Source organism: Dendrobates tinctorius, unplaced genomic scaffold (genome assembly GCF_039654945.1).
Source record: "Dendrobates tinctorius isolate UK_male_01 unplaced genomic scaffold, ASM3965494v1 ptg000021l, whole genome shotgun sequence".
Classification (NCBI taxonomy): domain Eukaryota; kingdom Metazoa; phylum Chordata; class Amphibia; order Anura; family Dendrobatidae; genus Dendrobates; species Dendrobates tinctorius.
The window spans coordinates 14,310,714-14,338,134 of NW_027361689.1; the positions used below are offsets into that span (position 1 = coordinate 14,310,714).

Here is a 27,421-nt window from a genome sequence, read left to right on the forward strand (position 1 = left end):
TTGTTTCGTGATACGCAGGTGGTGGCAGATCTGTGGCCAGGGTGGAGGACATTGAAAATGGCCAGAGACTAATTACTATCAGACTGGTGGGGTTCCCGGAGAAAGCGGAGGGGAGTAACCCTGATAACTTCTTTGAAAAATGGCTCCTTGATACCTTCGGTAAAGATGTCCTTACACGTTTGCAGTAAAGCGAGCTCACAGGGTCCCTACAAGGCTGGGCCCAGTGAGAAGACCCCTGCGGCCTGTCCTGATCAAAGCTGAGAGGTAATTTTAAGGAAGTCTCGGGAGACTCCAGATATTCAGCATGGCGGGCAGAAAGTCACAGACTTAATGGCACAGAGCATGAGAGCATTGGGCCTACTGTGCAGCGAGGGTCTCACAGGTTTCTTTCTCCCTCGGTTCTCATTGATGCGTCTAAAATTGCGCCAACAGCTGGATGATTGCCGGTGACCACGCGTTTCGCCTTCGTTCATCTCGGTGTTGGTGGCGTCCGCACCCTGCGCTATGTTTGATCCCAAGGTAAAGGGTTGAAACTTTGCAGCCCCTATTAAAGTCGATGGATGATGTCGAAGTTAATGGACACCAATGGACAAGGTTGGTGTCTGTTGTGCCGCTTTGTTGTTACTGGCCCTATGACAGAACTGAAGATCACAGATGTCTTGTGCAGCCAAGTGTCAGTTTACCGTGAGGTCATAATTGGGTCTTAAAAGGGCAGAACTGCAGCTAATGGTGTCCCCCGTCTTTGCGATAGGGGATAAATTACTGATCTTTGGGGGTCTGACTTCTAGGACCCCAGGTAGGCCGCTCTGCGGAGCCCCCCTGTCTTCATTCCAAGGCCATGTTCACAGAGGAGCTGGTGATCCAGAAGTGGTGACGTGTCTCTATTATACCTTCCCTCAGATTGCTCCTCTCCTGGTTTTGGCTTACAAATACTGAGGTAAAATACTGAGCGTGTGCATGGGGTCTAAAGTGGATGTACAATGAATAGATGAGTTGGAGTAATGCGCTCCTCCGCTCCGAACTGGCCATCCCCTGTGGGAACGACCCTTTACCTCTACTTTATAAATTATCTCTTGCAGACGGCAACCAGACTTTTTTTTTTTTCATCCTACTTTTGGAAATTGTGCCCCATGTATGAGAGACAAGGGAGCCGACCATAATTCATACAAAGCACATTTGGGGGCAATTTGCACGTTAGAGCACAATTTTTGTTGCTTTTAATTTAAGTAAAAAAACGTAAAATTGCACAAAAGGACATGTGAACACAGGAGGAGCAATCACTGAGCGAAATCCTCCGATCGTGGCCGGTCCGCACGCAATACCCAGTAATAGACACTAGATGGCGCTGTCCTGACTGAAGAGGCGGGAGAAGCAGCCGCCGCACTAGTAGGTTCCTGACAAGAAGGCGGGGCTTGTGTGCAGAGCTGGTCATGTGACACGTCCTCTCCTGGAGCCGGGACCCGACACTCGTGCGTGGATCTGTGAGTGTTTGCGGCCTGTGAGTGCGGAGGGCGCGGGATCCAGTGAGGTGTGAACAGCAGGGAGGTCTGATCTGCAGAATGGACCGGACCTCGACCCTGCGCCACTGACTCCAGCACTCCGCCATGGTCGAATAGAGTAATGTTCCCTGGGTGTAGATGTGAGACTACAACTCCCGGCATGCCAAGAAAGCCGCTGGATGCTGGGAGTTGTAGTTGCAGGGTCAGAGCAGACCTCCCACCTCGGACAGACACCTATTATTGCACAGAGACGCTCCTAGAGGGTCCCAAGCTACATGGCCCCCGCCTCGATGACTGTGGACCCCCCAATAATCCACAGTACAGCACATGATGTAAGACGCTGTGTAATTTATCATCCTCCGGGATGAGTTCATGTTTCACTTAACGTTCTGGAGTAAATTCAGTGTTCCCCATTACCGAGATAGGTGATGGCATTTGGTGCTTTTACAGTTTTATGGAGAGGGGAGGAGCTAAAGGAAGACACTGATATTCTGCTGGAAGTTCCAGAGAACTTTATGCGCACCAACTGTATTTTTTGTTTATATATATATACATATATATATATATTTATTAGCTGAAGAGCCCGGTGTTGCCCTGGAATAGTAACCAACTGTGGTTATAACAAATTATAATGAAAGGCTCTGGCCTTTCACAAAATTTCGGCAGAGCCCCAGCAGCACCAGGCAGCACAGTCGGACATTCCCCCCCCCCCCCGTAGCACCATGGGCACTCGCAGCACCGGAGACACCCACAGCAGCACCGCCGGGCACTCGCAGCACCGGAGACACCCGCAGTAGCATCGCACACCTGTAGCAGCACTCCGCACATCGGAGCACCCCCTCATTCCGGCCTTCATCATCACCCCACTCCTGCCTCCTCCAGCAGTGATCCTGGGACCCCGCTTCACCGCAGCCACCACCTCTGTAAATAATAAGACGCACCACAATTTTATTAAAAAAAAAAAATTCCTATTTTTCTCCTAAAAATTTGGGGTGCGTCTTATAATCTGAAAAGACTGAGTTTACTCATGAATTGAGAATTTTGGTAGCCAAATCCCCTATACAGTTGTGCTCAAAAGTTTACATACCAGTACACGGCAGAATTTTTGCTTTCTTGGCCTTTTTTCAGAGAATGGCGAAGCCATTTGTTGTCAAACTACTGTGATTTCTATTTTTAAATTAAAATGAGAACCCAAAACATCCAAATGACTCTGATCAAAAGTTCACATACCCCATTTCTTAATACTGTGTATTGCCCCCTCTCTCATCAATGGGAGCTTGAAGTCTTTTGTGGTAGTTGTGGATGAGGTTCTTTATTTTCTCAGATGGTAAAGCTGCCCACTTTTCTTGGCAAAAAGCCTCCAGTTCCTGTAAATTCCTGGGCTGTCTAGAATGAACTGCACGCTTGAGATCTCCCCATAGTGGATCAATGATATTGAGGTCAGGAGACAGAGAGGGTGGGTCGCCCTCCCAGGGCCGTGGGGTACTCGGTACCTGGCCCAATGAGCTTCAATAGGAGATGTCACGGCAGCTGGGACCCAGCCTGTGGCCCTGGGCGCCCATTGTAAAAGGGGGGGTATGTTCGGTGTGCTTTTGATGATTAGAATGAATGAGTCGTGATGCCACCTGTGGTGTTCGGCAATTAAGGTGTTAAGCCGACGCTGCAGACAGATCCTCTGGGACAGATGGTGTGGTGCAGCAATGATGTTATAGCCCTCCACAGGCAGGACTGTAGTCCCAGGGCAGAGTAGGTGAAGTGACACTTAGATGATGTAGTGTCGGGCGCAGGGGATGTAGCAGTGCTGGGCAGGTTGACGCAGGAATAAGTGGAGGACACCAGGCATGTAGTTCCAAAGCTTTACTCCCAGTCTGTTGTGGCACCAGAGCCCGCATCCGCGCCGTGTCCTCCGGGTCAGGAGCTCAGCCAACTTCTAGGCAAGATGAAGTACTCCCAACACTCCGCCAACATATGTGCCCTTTCTGAACGTCTCCCTCTTAGAGCCTTTAGTGAAGTACTCACAGTACTGAGTTACACTGGAGTTCCTCCTGTCAGATGTTTCTATGAACCCTACTTGTACGGCAGACAGCTGTAGCCTGCTTCGGGGACTCCGTACTGCCTAGTCCTGGCTCATTCACGATGCTGTTGTGCCCCCAAGTCTGGTGTGAGAATAAAGTGGTCACTACTTCTATTCCTTCGGTGTCTGCTGCAGGAACATCAGTATCCATACAACCTCGGGGACCGGACCCCGGCCTTGCGCTTAGAACTTGGGAAGGTTTCTCCTCTAACCCTGATCCTTGGTTCTCTTCCTCTCCTCATGTTCCGTACTAATTCTTTCCTTCTTATGGAGAGTCAGGCTTTCTATTCAAGTTCCTTTCCTGTGCCAGCGGACCCAGACCACTGAGGTCGGCTGCAGCACTTCCTTCATCCATCCCACTCAGGGGATCTCCTTTCACGGACTGACCTCGTCAGACTCCTGTGACTATTTCCTATCCTCTTCCCGCTCTTTTAGTGCAAACTAAACTCCACCCTCCTCCCAGCATGCTTCGTGTTCCAAGCAGGAAGCCACCAAGGGTGCTTTGCTACACTACTATGTTGTGTGGGATGCAGGTGTTGGAGTGTGGTCAGGTGTCTCCACCTTTCCTGGATGGTGGGATACCACACCTCAGGAGGAGGTGCAGTACCTCTGTGGTGACTGAACCCTCAGGGGCGCCACAATGGCCTCTCCAGAACCTTCACTTTGTTCTGCTGTAGCCAATGACAGGTCGACTTGGCCTTGTGCTTTGGATCGTTGTCATGATGGAACATCCAAGTACGTCCCATGCTCAGCTTCCGGGCTGGTGATTGCAAATTTGCCTCCAGTATTTGCTGATAGTCTGCATGCATCCCCCCCACACATACTATGATGTCTCCACCCTCGTATCCGTCAGGCCTGTGTGTCCTTGTTTCTCAGCTGCCAGTGACCTGAGGGTTCTTCAGTCTCTACCCAGAGGGACACCTGGAGTAGGTATCTGACCACATCCCACCCCAGTCATCAGACCACTGTAGTACATCTCAGGCGTCAGCTATTAGGAGGCCACCAGAGCAGCCTGTGCTGAACCCACATGGGTTAGACGCAGTGATTGTACCATCTTTCATTATTAAATAACATTTCTTGCTTATTTCTTTGTAAGTCGGAGAACCCCTTTAGCACCCAGAGGTGTCCTACAGATGAACACTCGACTTGTTCAGCGTGTTTTCAATAGAGAGTGGGGGGCAAGTTACTGCTATACACGTGGTGGTGCCGTATCTCCTGGAGCATGAGAAGGATCAGGAATTGTAAGTTCACAAAATCAGATTCAGATGTTAAGAGAGAGTTGGGAGGACCCCATAAATTCTGTATAGTCAGCCGATAACTACAAGCTCAGCAGACATTTACTATGTACAGGGGTCTTAGGGGCGGGCGTATGTTGGAGAAAGTCCTAACTACATGTAAGAGGTACCATACGGGTCACTACTAAATGTGGGTCGATGTCGCCTTGCAGCATTGGGGAGTCAGGGACACTTGCAGGCTTTGGATGAGGATGCAGTGTCTGCATGTAACCCCCTGGTGAGATGCCCGCCGTCACCCCATCAGTATGACTTATTCTAGTCTCTCCGGTCGTTTACATGGAAGATTTCTCATAATATGTGATACACCAATAATGATAAAGCTGCAGATCCGCCAGCGAGCCGTTATTAATCTCCATCCTCTGCGTCTTGTAGAATTCCACCCTGATTACCGAGATGATTTCTTGGCCGCGCATCCTCCTCTTCGGAGATTCAATCACCCAGGTAAGGAGATTTTCCGCTCGCTTGCATCCGCAGTCTTCGTACTGAACATGATTTGCAGTCGCTGTAAGTGGAAGAAAGTGCTGAGAAGTCGCTTCAATGTATAAACCCCGTCCTGTCCGGAGAGGGTCATTTATAATCATTACCGCCCTGCAGCCTCATCGTGTCGCTATAAAGACATCGCTGGCAAATTATCTGCGCACCGACATCTGAGCTCCTGCAATGCACCGCTCCCCGGCAGTCAGAATCTACAACTACATCACTAACTTTAAACACAGACACCCCCTTCCTATATGTCCTGGGGGCCACACTATCAGAGTAGACAGTTGCCATCTCAGAGTCTTCCATTTCGGGGGGGGGGACCATGGGACCCGCATTCTGGAAATCTGTGAGGTTCCCAGCGCTCAAATTCACAACGATCCAACAGGTCTCATCTATCCCGTTGATAGGTGCCCCCAACAATCAAACAGGTCTCATCTATCCCGTTGATAGGTGCCCCCAACAATCAAACCGGTCTCATCTATCCCGTCGATAGGTGCCCCCAACAATCAAACAGTTCTCATCTATCCCGTTGATAGGTGCCCCCAACAATCAAACTGGTCTCATCTATCCCGTTGATAGGTGCCCCCAACAATCAAACCGGTCTCATCTATCCCGTTGATAGGTGCCCCCAACAATCAAACCGGTCTCATCTATCCCGTTGATAGGTGCCCCCAACAATCAAACCGGTCTCATCTATCCCGTTGATAGGTGCCCCCAACAATCAAACTGGTCTCATCTATCCCGTTGATAGGTGCCCCCAACAATCAAACAGGTCTCATCTATCCCGTTGATAGGTGCCCCCAACAATCAAACAGGTCTCATCTATCCCGTTGATAGGTGCCCCCAACAATCAAACAGGTCTCATCTATCCCGTTGATAGGTGCTCACAATGATCCAACAGGTCTCATCTATCCCGTTGATAGGTGCTAATACCCAATGTTTGGCAACTGTGGAAGAAGAGTCTGGGCAGCCGCGGCCTCCCTCCGCTGGTCACTGGGCGCTTACCAGTATGAGTTTTTACAGAGTAGCTGACTGCCAAACTTCACTTTCTCACATTTCTTGTTTTCTACATGCTGTACAGAAGTGCAGTATATTTTTTGCAATTCCGTTTTATTAAAAAATTTGCTCCATTTGGCTTGCACAGGCTCTTTATTTTCCTGCACGGTGCTGGCTGCAGAATGAGTGATCTAAGAATCCATCTGTGAGTTCATTCTGATGGGAAGTTTGTGACTTTTTTTTCTTTATTTTTATCTGGACTCCATCGTACTGTTTTATGACCGTATCAAAGCAGAGCTGAACGTTGATGTGGTCATAGACCAGTCAATCTCGTACGTGGAAAAATAACTTTCTCCATTCTGACAGTTTGTGATAATCTGAACACACTCGGATGTCATCTGAGCGCATCCCAATTTGTTCCTGGACCTATTGAATTGCATGGCTGATTTTGATCTGAAAATGAAAAATCACAGAGAAGTGAATAACCCCAGAGACTATACAGGTATGGGATAGTACTCATACATGAAAATCGGATATATGAATGAGCCCTATCCCTTGAAGCTTACTGACAGATTCTTAGTTAACTCATTCTGCCTACAGAAATGTACAGCATGTAATAGACAAACAATGCAGAATTCTTAGTACAATGTGTTTTAGCAAAAATAAAAAAAATTAAATTAAATTGCCTCTGGGGGTGTCCATATGGTTTAGGATTGCACCCTCAGGCAATATTAATATATTGCGCACGCAGTCCCATAAAATCATTGCGCGGTCCCAGCATATTGTCCATATTTACAGGAGATCTAAACTATTATTAGCAGAAATCTATAATATTCTTTTTTTTATTTGTAGTTTGCCTTCGAAACAAATGGCTGGGGAGCAACACTGGCTAATAAGCTTGTCAGGTGAGTGCAGGCTACCTATGACATACAGGGGTGACGTGTTATCATGGCAGCCCGAACCACCATGCACCAGTCTTTTCTCTCCTGCAGCATTTACTGTATGCAGCAATCATGCAGTTCTGAAGCCCCGGCCTCATTTTATCAAACCAGCATAATTGACGGAAAAAGCTCCATGAATACGACATTTTGTGACCTCTTCCCGATGCTGGACGGGTATGTAATGCATTTTCTCTCTTTTTGCAGAAAGTGTGATGTACTCAACCGCGGCCTGTCGGGGTACAACACCAGATGGGCTAAACACATCCTGCCCAAACTCATCCCTAATAGTTCCCATGCTGAGAACATTGCTGCTGTTACCATTTTCTTCGGCGCCAATGACGGTTCTGTCAAAGGTAAGTTCACTTTATGTGACATCATTGTATATGGCTTCCTCTATAAGTACCAGATATGTTATGCTGTTAGGAAGGAGGCTGAGTCACAGGCTGTGGTACGGTGCCACGTGGCCAACATGCAGCAAAGCGAAAATTGTTTTATTTCAGTTTTGCAATGCTGGTATCAACTATTTGGTTTCTGCAAGTGAGCAGAAAGTGAGCCTCTCCGCTTCCTGCCTGCCGGGGCGCGGTATTCTCTTGATGATTGACAGTTTGGACGAGTGGCAGGGTCATATTTCTGACCCAACCTGTGCGATTGCTGATTCTGCAACCAGTGTCAGCATCAGAAGAGCGCAAGGAAACTGATCTTGGCCGGATCCATCAGAGCAGCGCTTACAAGTGCAAGCTCCGTGGCTACAAGACAGGCCACCTCTCATAGGCTGCAGCAGTGGACGGTGACCTAGGTAGCGAATTTAATAGAGTGGTGAATACCCCCGTGCCTGGTTCTCCCTATTTGCTTTGAGGGGATCCAGAAAAGATTGGGGGGGGGGGGGGGGGTTGGTCGACCTCCACCATCATCTGTGGGTTTTTCACATATGTCTCTCAATTTCATCCAACTTTCCTTATGATCCCTAGAAATGTCTCCTCTGTTCTGCTCCATTCTCCTCTACTCTGTGTTATTCATCTCTCCAGACTTTGCCCGCAAAACGTCCTTCACAAGTAATGAGGACGCCCCTTGCTGGGCACAAAGCTCCACCGCTCAGCGCCATGCTGGGAATAATGCACAATTACTTTTCATTCTCTTTTCTTTTACCTCCGTTTACAGAAGAAAACCCTCAGCAGCACGTCCCGCTGGAAGAATACACCGAGAATCTGAGAAGCATGATCCAGTATTTGATGAGCGTCGGTATCAAGCAGGATAAGATCGTTTTGATTACGCCGCCGCCTATTCATGAACCGTCTTGGGAAAAGCAGTGCTTCACCAAAGGTACGAGCGTCAGGATAAGACTGCTGAGCGCGCCATCAATCCTCCTTCACGCTTTTTAAAGTAGGCTCTCCACCTAATTTATACTGCAGCCTGATTGCTGCCGCGCTGCTTCCCCCGCTCAGCGAGTCACATAGGAAAAGTGGCAAGCAGCCTTTCATGTATCGCAGAGATTCCTAACTTTAGGGGCAGTTGCAAATCACATTTACATCTAAAAATCAACTCATTTTCATCCAAAATAAAAATGGCAGATTTTTCCTTCTGTATCGTCATCGGTGCGTCACTCGTGTTTATACATCAGTGGTGATTAAAATGTTACAGGGTCAGTGTAATAAATGGAAATCTGGCAGTAAAAATCAGACCCTGTACGGATGATCCTTATGGGAACCAATTTTTTTCCGCACCCATAGGTCTGAATGGATGAGTCTCAACCAGGTTACGAAAGAGAATAGCTCATGCGGCCATTTTTCTGTCCGTCTGTCTACAAAAACTCATCTGAACAGTCCTATAGACAAACATCGGTCTTGCACCAACCCCAGTACCAGTTGTGCACGATAATTGCAGGTGACGTAAATTTGCTCGCTCTGATATCTCTGTCCATTCGATAATTTTAAAGGATCCAAGCTAAATCGTCTGAACTCGGTGACTGGAGCCTATGCCAAGGCCTGTGCTGGAGCTGGCAATGAATACGGGGCAGATGTTGTGGATTTGTGGACGCTGATGCAGGACGGGGGCTCGGTAAGAGGAATCGGGACCTTATTAATAACTCTATAACTAGATTGGCTCTGTGATAAAAAAAATATACAGTGGGTACGGAAAGTATTCAGACTCCTTTAAATTTTTCACTCTTTCATTGCAGCTGTTGAGGGAGGGCTAAATTAACCCTTCACGGTTGATCCAGTGATTTCCAAATTAATTCACAGGGCGTTGCTAGCAACTGGGAATGACCACACGGAGACGGGGGTCTCTGTACGGGAGGATCGAGACAGATCACTAGTCCCCTTTATTTTAGTCACTTCTTTTATAATCTTTTGCTTAATTATGCAAAGTTCTCAACTACCAATAGCATCATTTCACTTTATAAGCCAATAATATTGCAAGAAAACCGGAAGCTACATATATGTCCGTATCCAAAAGTAGTATAATGGCATATTCTTCAGAATTCTACACCCCCGGTTCCCTTATCTTGCACTTGATGGGAACAGTCTGGTTTCATCCTAATTACAAAAATTTATCTTACAGCAACAAAAATGGAGAAACGAAACCTTCTGAGAATGGAGAAAATGAAACTTCAGCTCTGATTTTAGTTTTAACCCTTCACACAGCCATTTGGTAAATTCAAAAAAGTTCATTTTTTCTCATTAATGTGCACTCTGCACCCCATCTTGACTGAAAAAAACAGAAATGTAGAAACTTTTGCAAATGTATTAAAAAAGAAAAACTGAAATATCACACGGTCATAAGTGTTCAGACCCTTTGCTCAGTATTGAGTAGAAGCACCTTTTGAGCCAGTACAGCCATGAGTCTTCTTGGGAGTGATGCAACAAGTTTGTCACACCTGATTTGGGAATCCTCTGCCATTCTTCCTTGCAGATCCTCTCCAGTTCAGTCAGGTTAGATGGTGAACGTTGGTGGACAGCCATTTTCAGGTCTCTCCAGAGATGCTTAATTGGGTTTAGGTCATGGTTCTGCCTGGGCCAGTCAAGAATGGTCACGGAGTTTTTCTGAAGCCACTCCTTTGTTATTTTAGCTGTGTACTTAGGGTCATTGTCTTGTTGGGAAGTGAACCTTCGGCCAAGTCTGAGGTCCAGAGCACTTTGGAAGAGGTTTTCATCCAGGATATCTCTGTACTTGGCCGCATTCATGTTTCCTTCAATTGCAACCAGTCGTCCTGTCCCTGCAGCTGAAAAACACCCCCATAGCATGATGCTGCCACCACCATGTTTCACTGTTGGGATTGTATTGGGCAGGTGATGAGCAGTGCCTGGTTTTCTCCACATATACCGCTTAGAATTATCACCAAAAAGTTCTATCTTCGTCTCATCACACCAGAGAATCTTATTTCTCCTACGCCTCATTGGAGGACACAGAGACAGTGGGTGTTATGCTGCTTGCCACTAGGAGGACACTAAGTAAACCAGAAAAAAAGTTAACTGCTCCCCTGCAGTATACACCCTCTCGCTGGATGAGATTTCTCCAGTTCTTGCTTAGTGTCTGTAGGAGGCACTTGGGTCTGGTTTCAGACCCCACCGTTCTTATTTGATTTTTCTGTAAATTTTTATTTTTTAATTAACGGAGTGAAGGGGGCGACGGTTCCTTTCTACGGCCCGCTCTCCCCCGAACCAACGACAGGCAAGCTTGCAGAGTATACCTCCCCGTACACTTTCCAGCGATGATTGGGGCGGATTCCTCTGGCGATGATCCTTATGGTCCCGGTAATCCACGGATACGAGGGCAAGCGCATGGAGTGCAACGGAGAAGACTGGAACAGCGCTTCCGAATGCCCTGAATCAGCCCCATAGCTCTCCATCCCCCTGCCATAGGGAGGATAGATTGAGCATACCCCTTTAAGAACTCCTCCAGCTCTTCTACATCAGCCCAGGAGGATGAGAAGACCTGCATGGATGGCCCCGGACAGCGCGGCCTGCCGAGCACTGGAGTGGAGGTATGGGGTCGGGTCCGGTCCCGGGAGAAGCGCTGAGTTAGCGTCACTGGCTCCCCATCGCGCCCCCCCCCCCCCCCCCCGCGCTCTTGGCGCTCGGGTAGGCCACAAATTTAGTCCCTGGCTTTTCCGGCCTACTAGGCCGCAATTTGAATAGCGCCGCCCGCGCTATCGTCGCCGCCCCCTCCTCCTGGCGCCTCTCATTCCTTACGAAACGCGCAATTCTAATCTCAGGGGCCATGTCTTTTTACCTCAGCCTGCTCTGGACACGAGCTGTGAGGAGGGCACTCTGCCGGATACCGGGTGACACCACAGGGCCACCGCTTTCCTCCCGGGGGACAGCACAGGACCATGGGTAAGCTGCATTTGCCCTCAGATTAAAGCTTAACCCCTTCCCGACACATTCCCTGCAGCTGCAGAGACTCTACCGTTAACCCTTTCAGGAGCGCTATGTCTCAATCTAAGGAGGCTAAATGGGCTGCTAAGAAGCACACTGCGTTTTTTACCGTGTGTACCACTTGCAAGATGAACTGCTACCCGGCCTGCGCTCAAGCGCCCCTCGCCGCCGCTGCTGCTGACGGGCCTCCTGCGTTTAGTACCCCTGAGTGGGCTGCGTCCCTGTCACGGTCGGTGGAGTCTCTGAGCCAGGCTATATTCTCCCTCTGGGAGGACTTTTTAAGTCAGAAAGCGTCCTTACCTCCCGAGGAGGGCTCTGGCGTCGGCCGGGAACCGGCCTCCAGCAGGGCCGTACTCGTTTAAGGGATGATCTGGTTTCTAGAAAGCGGACTCATGACGCGTCCCCTATTCCCGTTCGCGCGTCAGCATCGGCAACTCCTGTCTCTCCCTCTCCTGAGGTTCACAGCGAGCACCACTAGGAATTCGAATCTGACATGTCAGCCCCTCTGAATCCCCCAACTGATCAAGAGTCGCTTAATTCTCTTATAGAATCAGTCAACAGGATTCTGAAGTTGGATGAGGAAAATATTCCCGCTCCAGCACACCCTATCTCATTTAAGAAATCCAAGCGTGTGCGCAGGTTATTTACCAGCCATTTGGAGTTTAAGGAAATTGTCCAGAAACATAGGGATCGTCCACATAAGCGGTTAACAGGGCAAAAGTCTACTCAGGCTAAATACCCTTTTGATCCAGACCTAATGAAGGATTGGTTAAAGTCCCCTCCGGTCGACCCTCCTGTATCGCGTCTTGCTTCTAAAACGCTCCTATCCATTTCTGAGGGTTCCTCAATCAGAAACCCCTCGAACTACCTTGCCCGTTCAGTTTTTGAAGCTTCAGGAGCAGTGCTTTTTCCATCTTTCGCAGCAATTTGGGTCACTAAGGCAATGGCTGCTTGGGCAGCAGTCTTGATTACTTACTTCCTTCCAGGGCACCAATCTTCCTCCGGAGGCAACCACTGTCGCCCGGCCGATAATTCACGCAGCGGACTTTGTAGTGGATGCTTCTTTTGATGCCGCCAATTGCGCTGCTCATACTGCCGCTAATGCAATCTCCATTAGAAGAGCCCTATGGCTCCGCGACTGGCGGGCGGATGCCACATCTAAAGGATCGTTGACTTCTCTCCCCTTTCAAATGGGTCGTCTTTTTGGAGAGAAACTGGACCAGCTCATTTCTGATACTACCGGGGGAAAAAATAAATTCCTTCCTCAACAAAAGGCTGTTCGACCGTTTCGCAACCAACAGCCGACGCGTTTTCGATCTTTTCGCAACAATTCTGGTTGGTCCTCCTCTACTTTCTCTTCCGGATCAGGTCGGTCCCTGCGTGGAGACAGAGGCTCCCAGGTCTCATACAGACCTAACCGCTGTTGGAAACCCAGGCCTAGGGCTTCTGGATCTAGGGGAGCCAGATCTCATAGATCTACCCAATGACTTGTTGCGGTATCCGGCGGACACCGACAAAGTAGGCGGTCGCCTACTTTCATTCAGCCACACCTGGCTCGCGGTCGTCCACGACAAGTGGGTCATGGAGCTGGTGTCCTCCGGATACAAGATAGAATTTTCTTCTCCCCCTCCAACTCGGTTTTTCCCTTCTTCTGACCCCACGAAAGAGACAAGAGCCTTCCTTCGGGCTGTTTAGGCTCTGGATCTCAAACTGTTAAATCAGTTTGTCAAGGTACGGAGATTCCGAATGGAATCTCTCGGATCAGTTATCGCTTCCATGGAAAAAGGAGAGTTCCTAGCATTCATCGACATCAAGGACGCTTACCTTCACATTCCGATCTGCCCGTCCCACCAGCAGTTCCTGTGTTTTGCAATTCACGAGGAACACTTCCAATTCGTTGCCTTGCCCTTCGGACTCGTCACCGCCCCCAATATCTTTACCAAGGTCATGGCGGCTGTCTTGGCCATTCTCCACTCTCGGGGAGTAGTGGTGTTACCGTATCTGGACGACCTGCTCATCAAGGGTCCGTCCCTTCCAGCCTGCGAGGAATCCGTGGATATAACAGTAAATACACTTTCTCGCCTGGGGTGGAAGATAATCTTCGAAAAGTCTTTCCCAAAACCAGCTCAGCAGATTTCCTTTTTAGGAATGGTCTTGGACACTTCCCGCTGGTTGGTCATTCTCCCTCCAGAAAAGACCCAAGCCTTACAACAGGCAGCGCGGACTCTTTCCCGACCAGTTTCCCACTGCATTCGTTTCAGCATGAGAGTTCTCAGAAAGATGGTGGCTGTGATGGAAGTAGTTCCATTTGCACAGTTCCATCTCCGTCCCTTACAACATGCGTTGCTGTTAGCTTGGGACAAGAACCCATTCTCCCTGGACCGTCGGATCCTTCTGTCCCTGTGGGTCAGGCAAGCCCTCAGGTGGTGGACACTGAGGTACTCCCTGAATCAAGGGAGGTCTTTTCTCCCAGTAAGATGGTTGGTAGTAACCACTGACGCAAGTCTTCTCGGTTGGGGTGCGGTCTTTCGTCACCACACGGCACAGGGTCGTTGGTCAACCTGAGAGTCACGTCGCCCCATTAACATTTTGGACATACGAGCGATCAGATTAGCTCTACAGAGTTTCCACCATCTCCTCGCAGGTCACCCCATCAGGATCCAATCCGACAATGCCACGGCTGTAGCGTATATCAACCGCCAGGGAGGTACCCGGAGCAGGATGGCCATGCACGAAGTGAGTCACATCCTCCATTGAGCCGAGACCAACCATTCGCCCATCTTAGGCGGCAGATTTTCTCAGTCGCCAAGGCATTGCCTCGGGAGAGTGTTCTCTTCATCCGGAAGTCTTTCAGCAGATTTGTCATCGTTGGGGGACTCCAGATGTGGATCTCATGGCCTCAAGACTAAACAACAAGGTTCCACGGTTCATTGCCCGATCGCGCGATCCATGCTCCATCGGAGCAGACGCCCTAGTTCTGCCATGGCACCGGTTCCGGCTCCCGTACATCTTTCCCCCTCTTCCCTTGCTTCCGAGGGTCATCAAGAAAATCAGAGCGGAGGGAGTACCGGTGATCCTAGTCGCGCCAGATTGGCCGCGCCGAGCATGGTATGCAGAATTAATACAACTAGTCGCCGACGTCCCCTAGCAACTTCCAGATCGCATGGATCTACTCTCACAGGGCCCGATTTACCACCAGAACTCCGGGGACCTGTCTTTGACGGTGTGGCCATTAAATCCTGGATTTTAGCACAGGCTGGGTTCTCTCACGACGTGATTTCCACCATGATTAGTGCTAGGAAGCCTGTGTCCATGCGCATCTATCACCGCACCTGAAAACCTTTTTTTCGTGGTGCAAGGATCATGGTCGATCCCCTCTGGTGTTTTCCATTCCGGCCATATTGGAATTTCTTCAATCCGGATTAAAATCAAGCCTCGCGCTTAGCTCGCTCAAGGGCCAAATTTCGGCCTTGTCAGTGCTTTTGCCACCAAACTTCAGGTCAAGACGTTCATTCAGGGAGTTTCCCATGTGGCGCCTCCTTATAGAAGGCCATTGGAATCACGGAACCTTAACCTGGTTCTCTGGGCCTTACAGGAGGCTCCTTTCGAACCGCTGCAGGATGTGTCACTGACCGTCCTCTCTTGGAAGGTGGTCTTTCTAGTGGCAATTACGTCAATCAGACGAGTTTCGGAATTAGCCCTGTCCTGCCATTCTCCGTTCCTGAATTTTCATCAGGACAAGGTAGTTCTCAGGACGTCCCCGTCCTTCCTGCCCAAGGTCGTCTCCTGTTTCCATCTCATCAAGGAAATTGTTTTGCCTTCCTTTTGTCCGGCACCAGTCCATCGCATTGAGAAGGCCCTCCACACCCTGGATGTGGTTAGGGCGCTGCGACGGTACATCTCGCTGACGGCTCCCTTCCGCAAGTCAGATGCCCTGTTCATACTTCCAGAGGGGCATAGGAAGGGTCTAGCTGCTTCAAAAGCAACGCTAGCCAGGTGGATTCTCTTGGCGATTCAGGAATCCTACCATGTCAGGAACGTGCCTGTTCCAGCGGGGATTAAGGCGCACTCTACCCGGTCAGTGGGCGCCTCTTGAGCCATTCGGCACAAGGCCTCGGCAGAACAGGTTTGCAAGGCTGCGACTTGGTCCAGTCTGCATACGTTTACAAAACATTACCAAATTCATTCTCAGGCCTCTGCGGATGCAGCTCTCAGCTGACGCATCCTGCAATCGGCAGTACCTCAGTGTTGACTCAGTGGTACATGGGGTATTAACAGATGTACAGTACAGACCAAAAGTTTGGACACACCTTCTCATTCAAAGAGTTTTCTTTATTTTCATGACTAAAAATTGTAGATTCACTCTGAAGGCATCAAAACTATGAATTTACACATGTGGAATTATATAATTAACAAAAAAGTGTGAAACAGCTGAAAATATGTCTTATATTCTACTGTAGGTTCTTCAAAGTAGCCACCTTTTGCTTTGATTACTGCTTTGCACACTCTTGGCATTCTCTTGATGAGCTTCAAGAGGTAGTCACCGGATATGGTTTTCACTTCACAGGTGTGCCCTGTCAGGTTTAATAAGTGGGATTTCGTGCCTTATAAATGAGGCTGGGACTATCAGTTGTGTTGTGCAGAAGTCTGGTGGATACACAGCTGATAGTCCTACTGAATAGACTGTTAGAATTTGTATTATGGCAAGAAAAAAGCAGCTACAGTAAGTAAAGAAAAATGAGTGGCCATCATTACTTTAAGAAATGAAGGTTAGTCAGTCCGAAAAATTGGGAAAACTTTAAAAGTGTCCCCAAGTGCAGTGGCAAAAACCATCAAGCGCTACAAAGAAACTGGCTCACATGAGGACCGCCCCAGGAAAGGAAGACCAAGAGTCACCTCTGCTGCGGAGGATAAGTTCATCAGAGTCACCAGCCTCACAAATCGCAGGTTACCAGCAGCTCAGATTAGAGACCAGGTCAATGCCACACAGAGTTCTAGCAGCAGACACATCTCTACAACAATCAGCGTCACGCTAGGTCCTGTTCCTCTCAATCCAGAGAACGGAGACGCTGAAATTAATGGAGACGCAGCACTACACAGTTTGAACGCTGCTGAACACGTGTTATTGGCGTTACTTCAGGTTCTGCTTTCCTTACCTCCTAGAACGGAGATGCCACATCTAATGGAGCCGCAAGTATAGATCATATGTGCCGCAGTTGCTTATTAATAGCTGGCTATATATATTTTTGGGGGACATTGAAGGTAATTTTAACATAGAAAGTTGCTTCCTATCATTTGGCAGGAGATATAGCCACCGGCCGGGGCAATCTCCATGTGACTGCAATCAATCTGCCATTTCTCTGCAATTATTATTCATTCATTCTTAAAAAAATTTTTCATAGTTGGATGATATTTAGTAACATTTTTTATTTCAAGTGGTGGTATTTACATACTTTTTGACCTCTTTTTAGTTTTTATTTAGAGATATAGCGCTATATCTATTCTATACTTACTGTTGAAATCTTATATGTTTATTACTGGGGTTTTGTCTTCCAATGAGAATTTTTGGTTCCATATGCATGTCAAATAAATTGCTATAGCCTCAGAACACATTCCTGAATTTTCATAAGTATCGTAGTGATTTTTGTATTTTTGATTGGAACTTCATTAATTGAGCTTCCAACAGCATGTTTGGAGAAAATTTTTAACATAAGAGTTTTGGGTTTTTTCTATGGAACCAATCAATTCACTACTTCCTTGGTGAATTGTGTGTATTGCAATCTAACAGTTTTTTATCTTAATAAATTTCTTATTATAGTGAGGTTTTTTGTGCGCAAAATTATTTTATATACATCTCTACAACAACTGTTAAGAGGAGACTTTGTGCAGCAGGCCTTCATGGTAAAATAGCTCCTAGGAAACCACTGCTAAGGACAGCCAACAATCAGAAGAGACTTGTTTGGGCTAAAGAACACAAGGAATGGACATTAGACCAGTGGAAATCTGTGCTTTGGTCTGATGAGTCCAAATTTGAGCTCTTTTGTTCCAACCACCGTGTCTTTGTGTGATGCAGAAAAAGGTGAACGGATGGACTCTACATGCCTGGTTCCCACCGTGAAGCATGGAAGAGGAGGTGTGATGGTGTGGGGGTGCTTTGCTGGTGACACTGTTGGGGATTTATTCAAAATTGAAGGCATACTGAACCAGCATGGCTACCACAGCATCTTGCAGCGGCATGCTATTCCATCCGGTTTGCGTTTAGTTGGACCATCATTTATTTTTCAACAGGACAATGACTCCAAACACACCTCCAGGCTGTGTAAGGGCTATTTGACCAAGAAGGAGAGTGATGGGGTGCTACGCCAGATGACCTGGCCTCCACAGTCACCAGACCTGAACCCAATCGAGATGGTTTGGGGTGAGCTGGTCCACAGAGTGAAGGCAAAAGGGCCAACAAGTGCTATGCCTCTCTGGGAACTCCTTCAAGACTGTTGGAAGACCATTTCTGGTGACTACCTCTTGAAGCTCATCAAGGGAATGCCAAGATTGTGCAAAGCAGTAATCAAAGCAAAAGGTGGCTACTTTGAAGAATCTAGAATATAAGACATGTTTATTCGGACTCCCATGACAGCACCACGAGAGAGGGGATCCGCCCTATAGGAACAGGAAACCTACAGATACAAAAGGGCGGCACCTCTCCCACGCATCAGTTGGTTTCCTGTTCCTGAGGGGACGGGATCCTACAGAAGAATTGGATCCCAGGCCGGCCAGCCGACACCGGTAGCGAGGGGGTCTCCTACCTCGGCCTGGTTCGGATTTCCTGGAAGGCGCCACGGTGGCCCAGGATGGGTGTCACGGCGGTGGCGTGGACAGCAGGGAGCGGCGTCCGGAGGATGTCCGTCTCCGGAATTAAGCAGATAGGTTGGCAGCGCTGTGCAGGGGGCTGCGACCGGGCGCTGCTCCGGAGCTCCCGGGCGTCCCGCGGGGCTTCCGGCGTTTCCGGGGTAGCGGTGACGTCAGGGGGTGGGCGGAGGAGGCGCTTCCGGGTCAGCGCGCCACTGCGCATGCGCGGCGATTCCAAGATGGCGGCGCCCATCGGAAACACCGATGGCGCGGGGTCGGGCGCCAGCTGGGGTAGGGAACTCCATTAAGGGGGGGGAGGGGCGCGGCATGGATACTACTGACCGGAGGAGGGGTATTTAGGCGGGACCCGGGCAGGGTTCCTTGCCTTGGCCACATTACTACATGCAGCAGTGTGCAGCAGCAGCAGTGGTAATGGAAAGCGATCGAGAGCAGCAGCGGCAGAAGCAAGGGCAGCAGCGGCAAACATCACTGCCGCCCCTGGATGACCTTCGGCAGGTCAAACAGAAAAAGAAAGGGTCCCGTGACAGTAATGCGGGACGAAGTGACCAGTCCACTCGTAAGAGCTCCTCCAGGCAGACAGGAGCATCGACCGAAAGAAATCCCCCTCGTTCTCCGGTACTTGATTGTGGCACTGGTAAGTGATCTTCGTGAAAGTTCACTCAGTGACGGGACCCCCCTTCTGTGTTTTTCTTTTTCTAGGGAAAAAAAGCTACAAATAAAAATAAGCATAGGGAATGCGCACTCTGTGCATGCCCATTACCGGACGCGTGCCTCAAAAGATTGTGCCCCCCTGTATTCAGCAGACGGTGGCAGAAGAGTCGCCTGCAGTAGCGGCGAGTTTGAGAGACATTGTCAGGGTAGAAATGAGGGAAACCCTAAAGTCCTTGTCTCAGCCGCAAAGTCTAAGGGGCGAGGTCCCGGCGGAGTCTGATTCCTCGGTAGAGTGGAGAAAAAGCAGAGACTCCCAGGCTTCATCTCCCTCGTCCTCCTCAGGAGAAGAGGACTCGGGGCAATTTTGTCTGCCTCTTGACCGGGTAGACAAGCTGGTCAAAGCAGTCAGAGGGACAATGGAGGTAGAGGAGCCTAAGCCCCATTTATCCATGCAGGATGTCATGTTCGGTGGGCTGGAACAGAGGAAGCGGAGAGTCTTTCCGTTAAATCAAAAGATACAGGATCTGATCCACAGAGAGTGGAAAAAACCGGACAAAAGAGGGTCGCTACCACCAGCCCTCAAAAGGAGATACCCCTTCGACGATCCGGCAGTAAGTTCTTGGGACAGAGCCCCCAAATTAGACGCTGCCATTGCGAAGGCATCAAAAAAATCCTCGCTCCCCTTTGAGGACATGGGATCCCTTAAAGATCCCTTAGACAGGAAAGCTGATACTTTCCTGAAAAACACCTGGGAGATGGCGGCCGGGTCCTTAAGACCAGCAGTGGTTTCAACGTGCACGGCCAGGTCCATGATGGTCTGGTTGGACCAGTTGGAGTCACAACTAAAACAGGGTACATCAAGACAGACAATTCTTGGGGCCCTACCGACCATCCAAGAGGGAGCAGCCTTCCTGGCAGATGCCTCAGTGGATGCAGTGAGAATGGCCGCCAGAGCGGCAGGTCTCTCTAACGCAGCTCGCAGAGCCCTGTGGCTAAAGTGCTGGCAGGGAGACATCCAGTCCAGAGCAAAGCTCTGTGCGATTCCATGTGAGGGCGAATATTTGTTTGGAACTGTCCTAGACGAGCTGCTTGAAAAGGCGGGGGACGACAAGAAAAGGTTCCCAAACCTTTCATCAGCGTCCTACCGTCGCCCATTTGGTAGGAGATTTGGCCAGGGGAGAAGGCGCAACTCTTCGCCTGTTAGAGATCGACCCAGATGGGAAGACAGAAGGAGACGAGGTACGGGCTATATGTTTACACGCTCGTCGAGAGATCAAAAGAAACCAAATCAATGACTAGCGGTTCCCGTAGGGGGTAGACTGTCATCCTTCTTCCCGGCATGGTCACAGATTACGAATAGTGACTGGGCGCGTAAGGTAATATCCACCGGGCTTAGGTTGGAATTTACCCAGATCCCGCGGGACACCTTTAAACTGACCCCCTTAAGATCTTCTCGTCTCGAACAAGCGGCTTTAGAAGCGGAAGTCTTGAGCCTATGTCAGAAAAATGTTCTGGTAGAGGTTCCAGAGGCTGAAAGAGGAAGAGGGTTTTACTCTCCCCTGTTTCTAATCCAGAACGATTATAAACCTTCGTTCCCTTAACGAGTTTTTGATTAATCATAAATTCAAAATGGAGTCCATTAATACAACAATAAAAATATTGTTTAAAGGTTGTTTTATGGCAGTCATAGATTTGAAAGACGCGTACTATCATGTACCTATCCATACAGACTTCCAGCAGTTCCTGAGGGTGGCAGTTTCAGTAGAGGGCACAGTACGTCATTTTCAGTATAGAGCCCTTCCCTTTGGTCTCTCAGCAGCACCCAGGGTTTTTACAAAGTTAGTGGCCGAAGTTATGGCTCACTTACGAGAGGTTGACGTCTTAATCATTCCATATTTAGACGATTTCTTGATTGTAGGAAAATCGGTGGGTCATTGTAAATCCCAGATAGAAAAAGCTAGATCCAGGTTAGAAAACCTGGGATGGATTTTAAACTACGAGAAATCCCGACTCCAGCCCTTAAAAATACAGAAATTTTTAGGGTTGATACTAAATTCAGACACTCAGCGGTGCCTGCTACCACTAGATAAATTACAAAAGATACAGGAGCAGGTTCTTCGGGCAATGGATAATCCATCTATGACCCTCAGACAGGCCATGTCCCTGTTAGGTTCTCTAACTTCATGCATCCCAGCAGTAAGGTGGGCACAGTTCCATACCAGAACCCTTCAAAACGACGTCTTGATTAATAGCAGGGCCCTTGGAGGCTCCTTACAGGGTCGGATGTGTCTAAGCCCCTCAACTGTTACATCACTGAGATGGTGGCTTGAGAGCGAGAACCTAGCGTCAAGGGTGCCCTGGATAACACAGATAACCCGTATTATAACCACAGACGCAAGTTCCTTTGGTTGGGGAGCCCATATGGGGGACATAGTGGTACAGGGCCAGTGGGATTCTAATTCTGAAATCTCATCCAACCAGAGAGAACTATTGGCGATAGAGCGGGCAGTCAAGAAACTCATTATCTACCTGCAGGGCCATCATGTGAGGATACACTCGGACAACCAGGTAGCGGTAGCATATGTCAACCACCAAGGTGGAACCCGCTCCAGCGCTCTGATGCAGATAACAGAACGGCTCCTCCAGATAGCAGAGAGAAATTGTCTATCTTTGACCGCGCTCCACATCAGCGGAAAGGACAATGTAAGAGCAGACTTTTTAAGCCGCAAGGCTCTAAGACAAGGAGAATGGGCTTTGAACAAAGATATTTACCGCCAGATTGTCCGCAGATGGGGCCAGCCAGAGGTAGACCTCTTTGCCACCAGAAAAAAACAGAAAAGAAAGATTGTTCTGCTCTCTGAACCCCAGGGAAAATCCCCTGGCGGTGGATGCCCTACTGATAAGATGGGACTTTTCTCTGGCATACGCCTTCCCACCATTGAATCTTCTTCCTCTGGTAGTCAGGAAGATCAGAGAGGATCAGGCAAGAGTCATACTGATTGCCCCCTTTTGGCCCAGGAGGACCTGGTTCGCGTGGTTGAGGACCATGTCGGTAGGCGATCCCTGGGTACTGCCGAACCTTCCGGATCTCCTCTACCAGGGGCCAGTCAGCCACCCACAAGTAGCGGGACTTCATTTGACGGCGTGGTATTTGAAAGGTCACTATTAAAAAATAGAGGGTTCTCCAAGAACTTAATTGACACCCTCCTAAGAAGCAGAAAATTAACCACCACTAATATTTATGCTAGGACCTGGAAACGCTTCCTGTCCACCTTTCACTTTGACATCAGAGATGGAATTCCCACGAAACATATTCTGGAATTTCTCCAGAAAGGTTTCGAATTGGGTCTCTCCACAAGTACGCTAAAAGTACAAGTTTCAGCCTTAGGGGCCCTGTTTGCAGCTGATATTGCAAAAGATTATTGGGTAGCAAGGTTCATCAGAGCAGCGGCCAGATCGAGACCTATACACAAAGACAGATGCGTACCGTGGGACTTAAACTTAGTCCTTACAGCCATGACAGAAAGTCCGTTTGAACCTTTAGATTCCGCCTCACTAAAGATTATATCTCTTAAGACAGCATTCCTGGTAGCAATAACATCCGCACGTAGGGTGAGAGATATACAGGCACTTTCCAGATTGCCTCCTTACACAGAGTTCTTACAGGATAGAGTAATCCTAAGGCCAGATCCAGCATACCTTCCCAAGGTAGCAACACAATTCCACAGGACACAGGAGATAGTTCTGCCTTCCTTCCTCCCTAACCCAGCCAACCCTAAAGAGCAGAAACTCCAGGCGTTAGATATTAGAAGATGCTTACTGACATATTTAGCAGCCACGGATCCTTGGAAGAAGGAGAACGCATTATTCCTATCCTTCCAAGGTTCCAGGAAAGGATACAGAGTATCAAAACGCACATTAGCAAGGTGGATTAGGGAGGCTATCTCTCTTGCCTACACAGCAGGTGGCGGTCCGGCTCCACAGAACCTGAGGGCACATTCCACTCGGGCCATGGCATCATCCTGGGCGGAGAGATCTGGAGTATCAATTGATCAAATATGTAAGGCGGCCACCTGGTCATCTCCTTCCACCTTTTTTAACCACTATCGGTTAGACATGGGTGCCTCCTCAGACCTCACCTTCGGGCTAAGGGTGCTGCAGGCTGTAGTCCCTCCCTAAGTTAGTTTACATCTCTGTAATTCTCTCGTGGTGCTGTCATGGGAGTCCGAATAAAGTATTAAGTTACGTACCGGTAACGGTATTTTTCGGAGGCCCATGACAGCACCCTTAGTTCCCTCCCTTGTTCACATATAGGGGTGCACTCCTTAGAAGATTGTTCATAGAATCACCTTATGTGGGAGATGGTATGAAATAATTCTGTTAAATAGGGTAGATAGGTTGTATATATCATATGTTGTGTACTAACCATGGTAGCCTCTCAAGCTCTGTAATCCAACTGATGCGTGGGAGAGGTGCCGCCCTTTTGTATCTGTAGGTTTCCTGTTCCTATAGGGCGGATCCCCTCTCTCGTGGTGCTGTCATGGGCCTCCGAAAAATACAGTTACCGGTACGTAACTTAATACTTTTCAGTTGTTTCACACTTTTTTGTTAATTATATAATTCCACATGTGGTAATTCATAGATTTGATGCCTTCAGAGTGAATCAACAATTTTCATAGTCATGAAATTAAAGAAAACTCTTTGAATGAGAAAGTGTGTCCAAACTTTTGGTCTGTACTGTATGCTCCCCACCCAGGGACTGCTTTAGGACGTCCCACTGTCTCTGTGTCCCCCAATGATTCGTAGGAGAAATAGGGATTTTGGTGCTCACCGTAAAATCCTTTTCTCTGAGCCATTCTTTGGGGGACACAGCAACAACCCTGTTTAGCCTACTGGCTCATTGTAGCATTCTTAGGTTGTGACATAGTTATGGTTATTGTTGACTGTTTAAGCTCCTACTGCTTTTTTCACTGAACTGGAGAAATCTCATCCAGCGAGAGGGTGTATACTGCAGGGGAGGAGTTAACTTTTTTCTGGTTTACTTACTGTCCTCCTAGTGGCAAGCAGCATAACACCCCACTGTTTTTGTGTCCCCCTATGAATGGCTCGGAGAAAAGGATTTTACGGTGAGTACACAAAAATCCCTATTTCTCATAGTCTGGGAGTCCCTCATGTGTTTTTTAGCAATCTCTATGCGGGCTTTCATATGTCTTGCACTGACGAGGGGCTTCCTTTGGACCACTCTGCCATAAAAGCCCAACTGGTGGAGGGCTACATTGATGATTGACTTTGTGGAACTTTCTCCCATCTCCCTACTGCATCTGTGGAGCTCAGCCACAGTGATCTTGGGGCTCTACTTCCACGATTACTCAATTTGGCTGGACGGCCAGGACTAGGAATACTTCTGGTGGTCCCAAACTTCTTCCATTTAAGGATTATGGAGGCCATTGTGCTCTTAGGAACCTTGAGAAATTCTTTTGTAACCTTGGTCAGATCTGTGCCTAGCCACAATTCTGTCTCTGAGCTCCCTGGCCAGTTCCTTTGACCTCATGATTCTCATTTGGTCTGACATGCACTGTGAGCTGTGAGGTCTTATATAGACAGCTGTGTGCCTTTACAAATCAAGTCCTATCAGTTTAACACAGCTGGACTCCAATGAAAGAGTAGAACCATCTCAAGTAGGATCACAAGGAAATGGACAGCATGTGACTTAAATATGAGTGTCTGAGCAAAGGGTCTGAATACTTATGACCATGTGATATTTCAGGTTTTCTTTTTTAATACATTTGCAAAAATTTCTACATTTCTATTTTTTCTCAGTCAAGATGGGATGCAGAGTGTAATTAACCCGGTAATGTCCAATGACGGACACAGTCCGTCATTAGACATATCCCCTGCTTTGATGAGTGCTTCGGCGCTGAGCCCGCATCAAAGCCGGGACATGTCAGCTGTTATGAACAGCTGACATGTGCCCGCAACAGGCGCGAGTGGAATCGCCGTCCGCCCGCGCCTATTAACTAGTTAAATCCTGCTGTCAAAGCTGACAGCGGGCATTTAAATAGCATTTCCGGCCGCCGGGCCGGAAATGACCTCATCGCCGACCCCTGTCACGTGATCGGGGGTCGGCGTCATGTTGCCTGGACAACCAGAGGTCTCTGAGACCTCTATGGTTGTTCCAGGCATATGGCTTTCAGCGCCACCCGGTGGTCGGCGCTGAAAGCACAGGAGTAAATTTGCTACATATGGGCGATCTGCTCATCGCCCATGTGTAGCAGAGCCGAACGGGTTGCGCATGCTTCTAGCCTCCTATGGAGGCTATTGAAGCATGCCAAAAGTAAAAAAAAAAAAAAAAGTTTAAAAATAAAAAAAAATAAAAAAACCTAAAAGTTCAAATCACCCCCCATTCGCCCCAATCAAAATAAAACAGTAAAAAAAAAAAAATCCCACATACACATAATAGGTATCACTGCGTTCAGAATCGCCCCATCTATCAATAAAAAAAAGCAGTAACCCGATCGCTAAACGGTGTAGCGAGAAAAGAATTCAAAACGCCAGAATTACGTTTTTTTGGTCGCCAAGACATTGCATTAAAATGCAATAACGGGCGATCAAAAGAACGTATCTGCACAAAAGTGGTATCATTAAAAATGTCAGCCCGGCACGGAAAAAATAAGCCCTCACCCGACCCCAGATCATGAAAAATGGAGGCGCTACGGGTCTCGGAAAATTGCGCAATTTTTATTTATTTTTTTCTTTTTAGCAAGCTTTTAGAATGTTTTTTCACCACTTAGATAAAAGAGAACATAGACATGTTAGGTGTCCATGAACTCGTAATGACCTGGAAAATCATAATGGCAGGTTAGATTTAGCATCTAGTGAACCTAGCAAACACGACATGGTAAAACCAATGGTGTCATTTAAAAGTACAACTCGTCCCGCAAAAAATAAGCCCTCACATGGCCATATAGACGGAAAAATAAAAAAAGTTATGGCTTTGGAAAGAAGGGGAGCAAAAAACGAATCCGAAAAATCGAAAAACGCTCCGGTCATTAAGGGGTTAATGAGAAAAAAATGAACTTTTTTGAATTTACCAAATGGCTGCAATGAAACAATGAGTGAAAAATGTAAGGGGGGGTCTGAATACTTTCCATAGCCACTGTAATTATATATATATTATATACAGTATATATATAATATATCATGGACAAAACAAAGAGTATCCAGTAATATATCAGGAAAATGACTCCAAAGGAAGAGATGCTGAGAGAGAGACCTAGGGCCGCAGTGAATAAATTACCAACCCTGCCGGCTATTGAACTGTGCGGTCAGAGATCGACAGAGGTACTTTGATAATTAAATAACAGCGATCCGAGCTAGCTCCAGTCGCTGTGGTTAAGAGGTCCATGTTGGCTGTATAGCACATCCGGCACTGGCAATGTATGAAGCGAGCTCAGATCTATACACCTGCAATGAGACAGGCGCCACACACATACAGTGCTTGTTGGAAAGGGTTAATGAGAATTCAAAGATTATGCTACCATCTAGTGGCTGAAAATAGTACCGCACCTCATTAGGGGGCCGCTGTATCAGACTTCTGTGACTTGTTTTCTTCAACTCTAATGTTGAGCTTTGTATAAAATAAATGTTAAATAGGAATCTGAAGGTTTGTAAAACCCAACCAGACATGATTTTCCTTCTGGCAGCATAACGTGTAGTTTTCCCACTATATGACTATATGAGGGAGTTTATTCGGCGGAGGAGGAGGCCGTGAATTTGACCTCTGGGGTAGTCGTTATGTGATACTCGTTCTTACCTGTTACTTGTAGCCTGATTGTGTTGTGTGATTTCAGGACTACACGCTGTACCTGTCTGATGGGCTCCATTTATCAGATGAAGGGAACCAGTTCCTGGAATCCAAATTGTGGCCCCTCTTGGAGGAGAAGCTGGGGGCCCTTCCTTTTATATTACCTTATTGGAATGACATAGACAATAATAACCCAGAATCCTCACTTTTTCCAAAGATGTGCTGAAACGAAAGAACAACGATCCACTGCCCCGAGCTCCTGCGCTCTAGGTTATACCCCAGGAACATGGGGGATATGCAATGTTGTGCCGACAGGATCCCCCCCCATACAATCCTTAGAGACAGCATTGCACCTTCTTCTCCAGATCGCGCAGGTTACATTGCTGCTCTAGTCCCAACACAGAGACCCAAAACAATAAACCTGACCCCTTAATGCCTGAA

General features: G+C 48.1%; 1 protein-coding gene across 6 annotated transcripts; it reads left to right on the forward strand.

The window, feature by feature from the left end:
• Nucleotides 1-133: 133 nt before the first annotated feature.
• On the forward strand, nucleotides 134-27,421 carry IAH1 (isoamyl acetate hydrolyzing esterase 1 (putative)). 6 transcript variants are annotated; one of them, XM_073568189.1, is made up of 8 exons: nucleotides 1,393-1,481; nucleotides 4,670-4,814; nucleotides 5,241-5,309; nucleotides 7,197-7,249; nucleotides 7,490-7,638; nucleotides 8,444-8,605; nucleotides 9,219-9,340; nucleotides 27,027-27,421. In XM_073568189.1, the coding sequence occupies exons 3-8, from the start codon at nucleotides 5,262-5,264 to the stop codon at nucleotides 27,204-27,206; spliced, it is 714 nt and encodes a 237-aa protein (XP_073424290.1). In that variant the 5' UTR covers nucleotides 1,393-1,481; nucleotides 4,670-4,814; nucleotides 5,241-5,261; the 3' UTR covers nucleotides 27,207-27,421. The 6 variants fall into 6 exon arrangements, with proteins under 6 accessions (XP_073424292.1, XP_073424289.1, XP_073424291.1 ...); XM_073568191.1 differs by lacking the exons at nucleotides 1,393-1,481; nucleotides 4,670-4,814 and adding an exon at nucleotides 134-264; XM_073568188.1 differs by lacking the exon at nucleotides 4,670-4,814 and having other exon boundaries at nucleotides 1,329-1,481.

Coding starts and splice junctions, on each gene's coding strand:
- IAH1 (XM_073568186.1), top strand. CDS start 1,775: ATGGCCCCCGCCTCGATGACTGTGGACCCCCCAATAATCCACAGTACA. Junction 7,639..8,443: donor CAATGACGGTTCTGTCAAAG/GTAAGTTCACTT, acceptor CTCCGTTTACAG/AAGAAAACCCTCAGCAGCAC. Junction 9,341..27,026: donor TGATGCAGGACGGGGGCTCG/GTAAGAGGAATC, acceptor GTGTGATTTCAG/GACTACACGCTGTACCTGTC.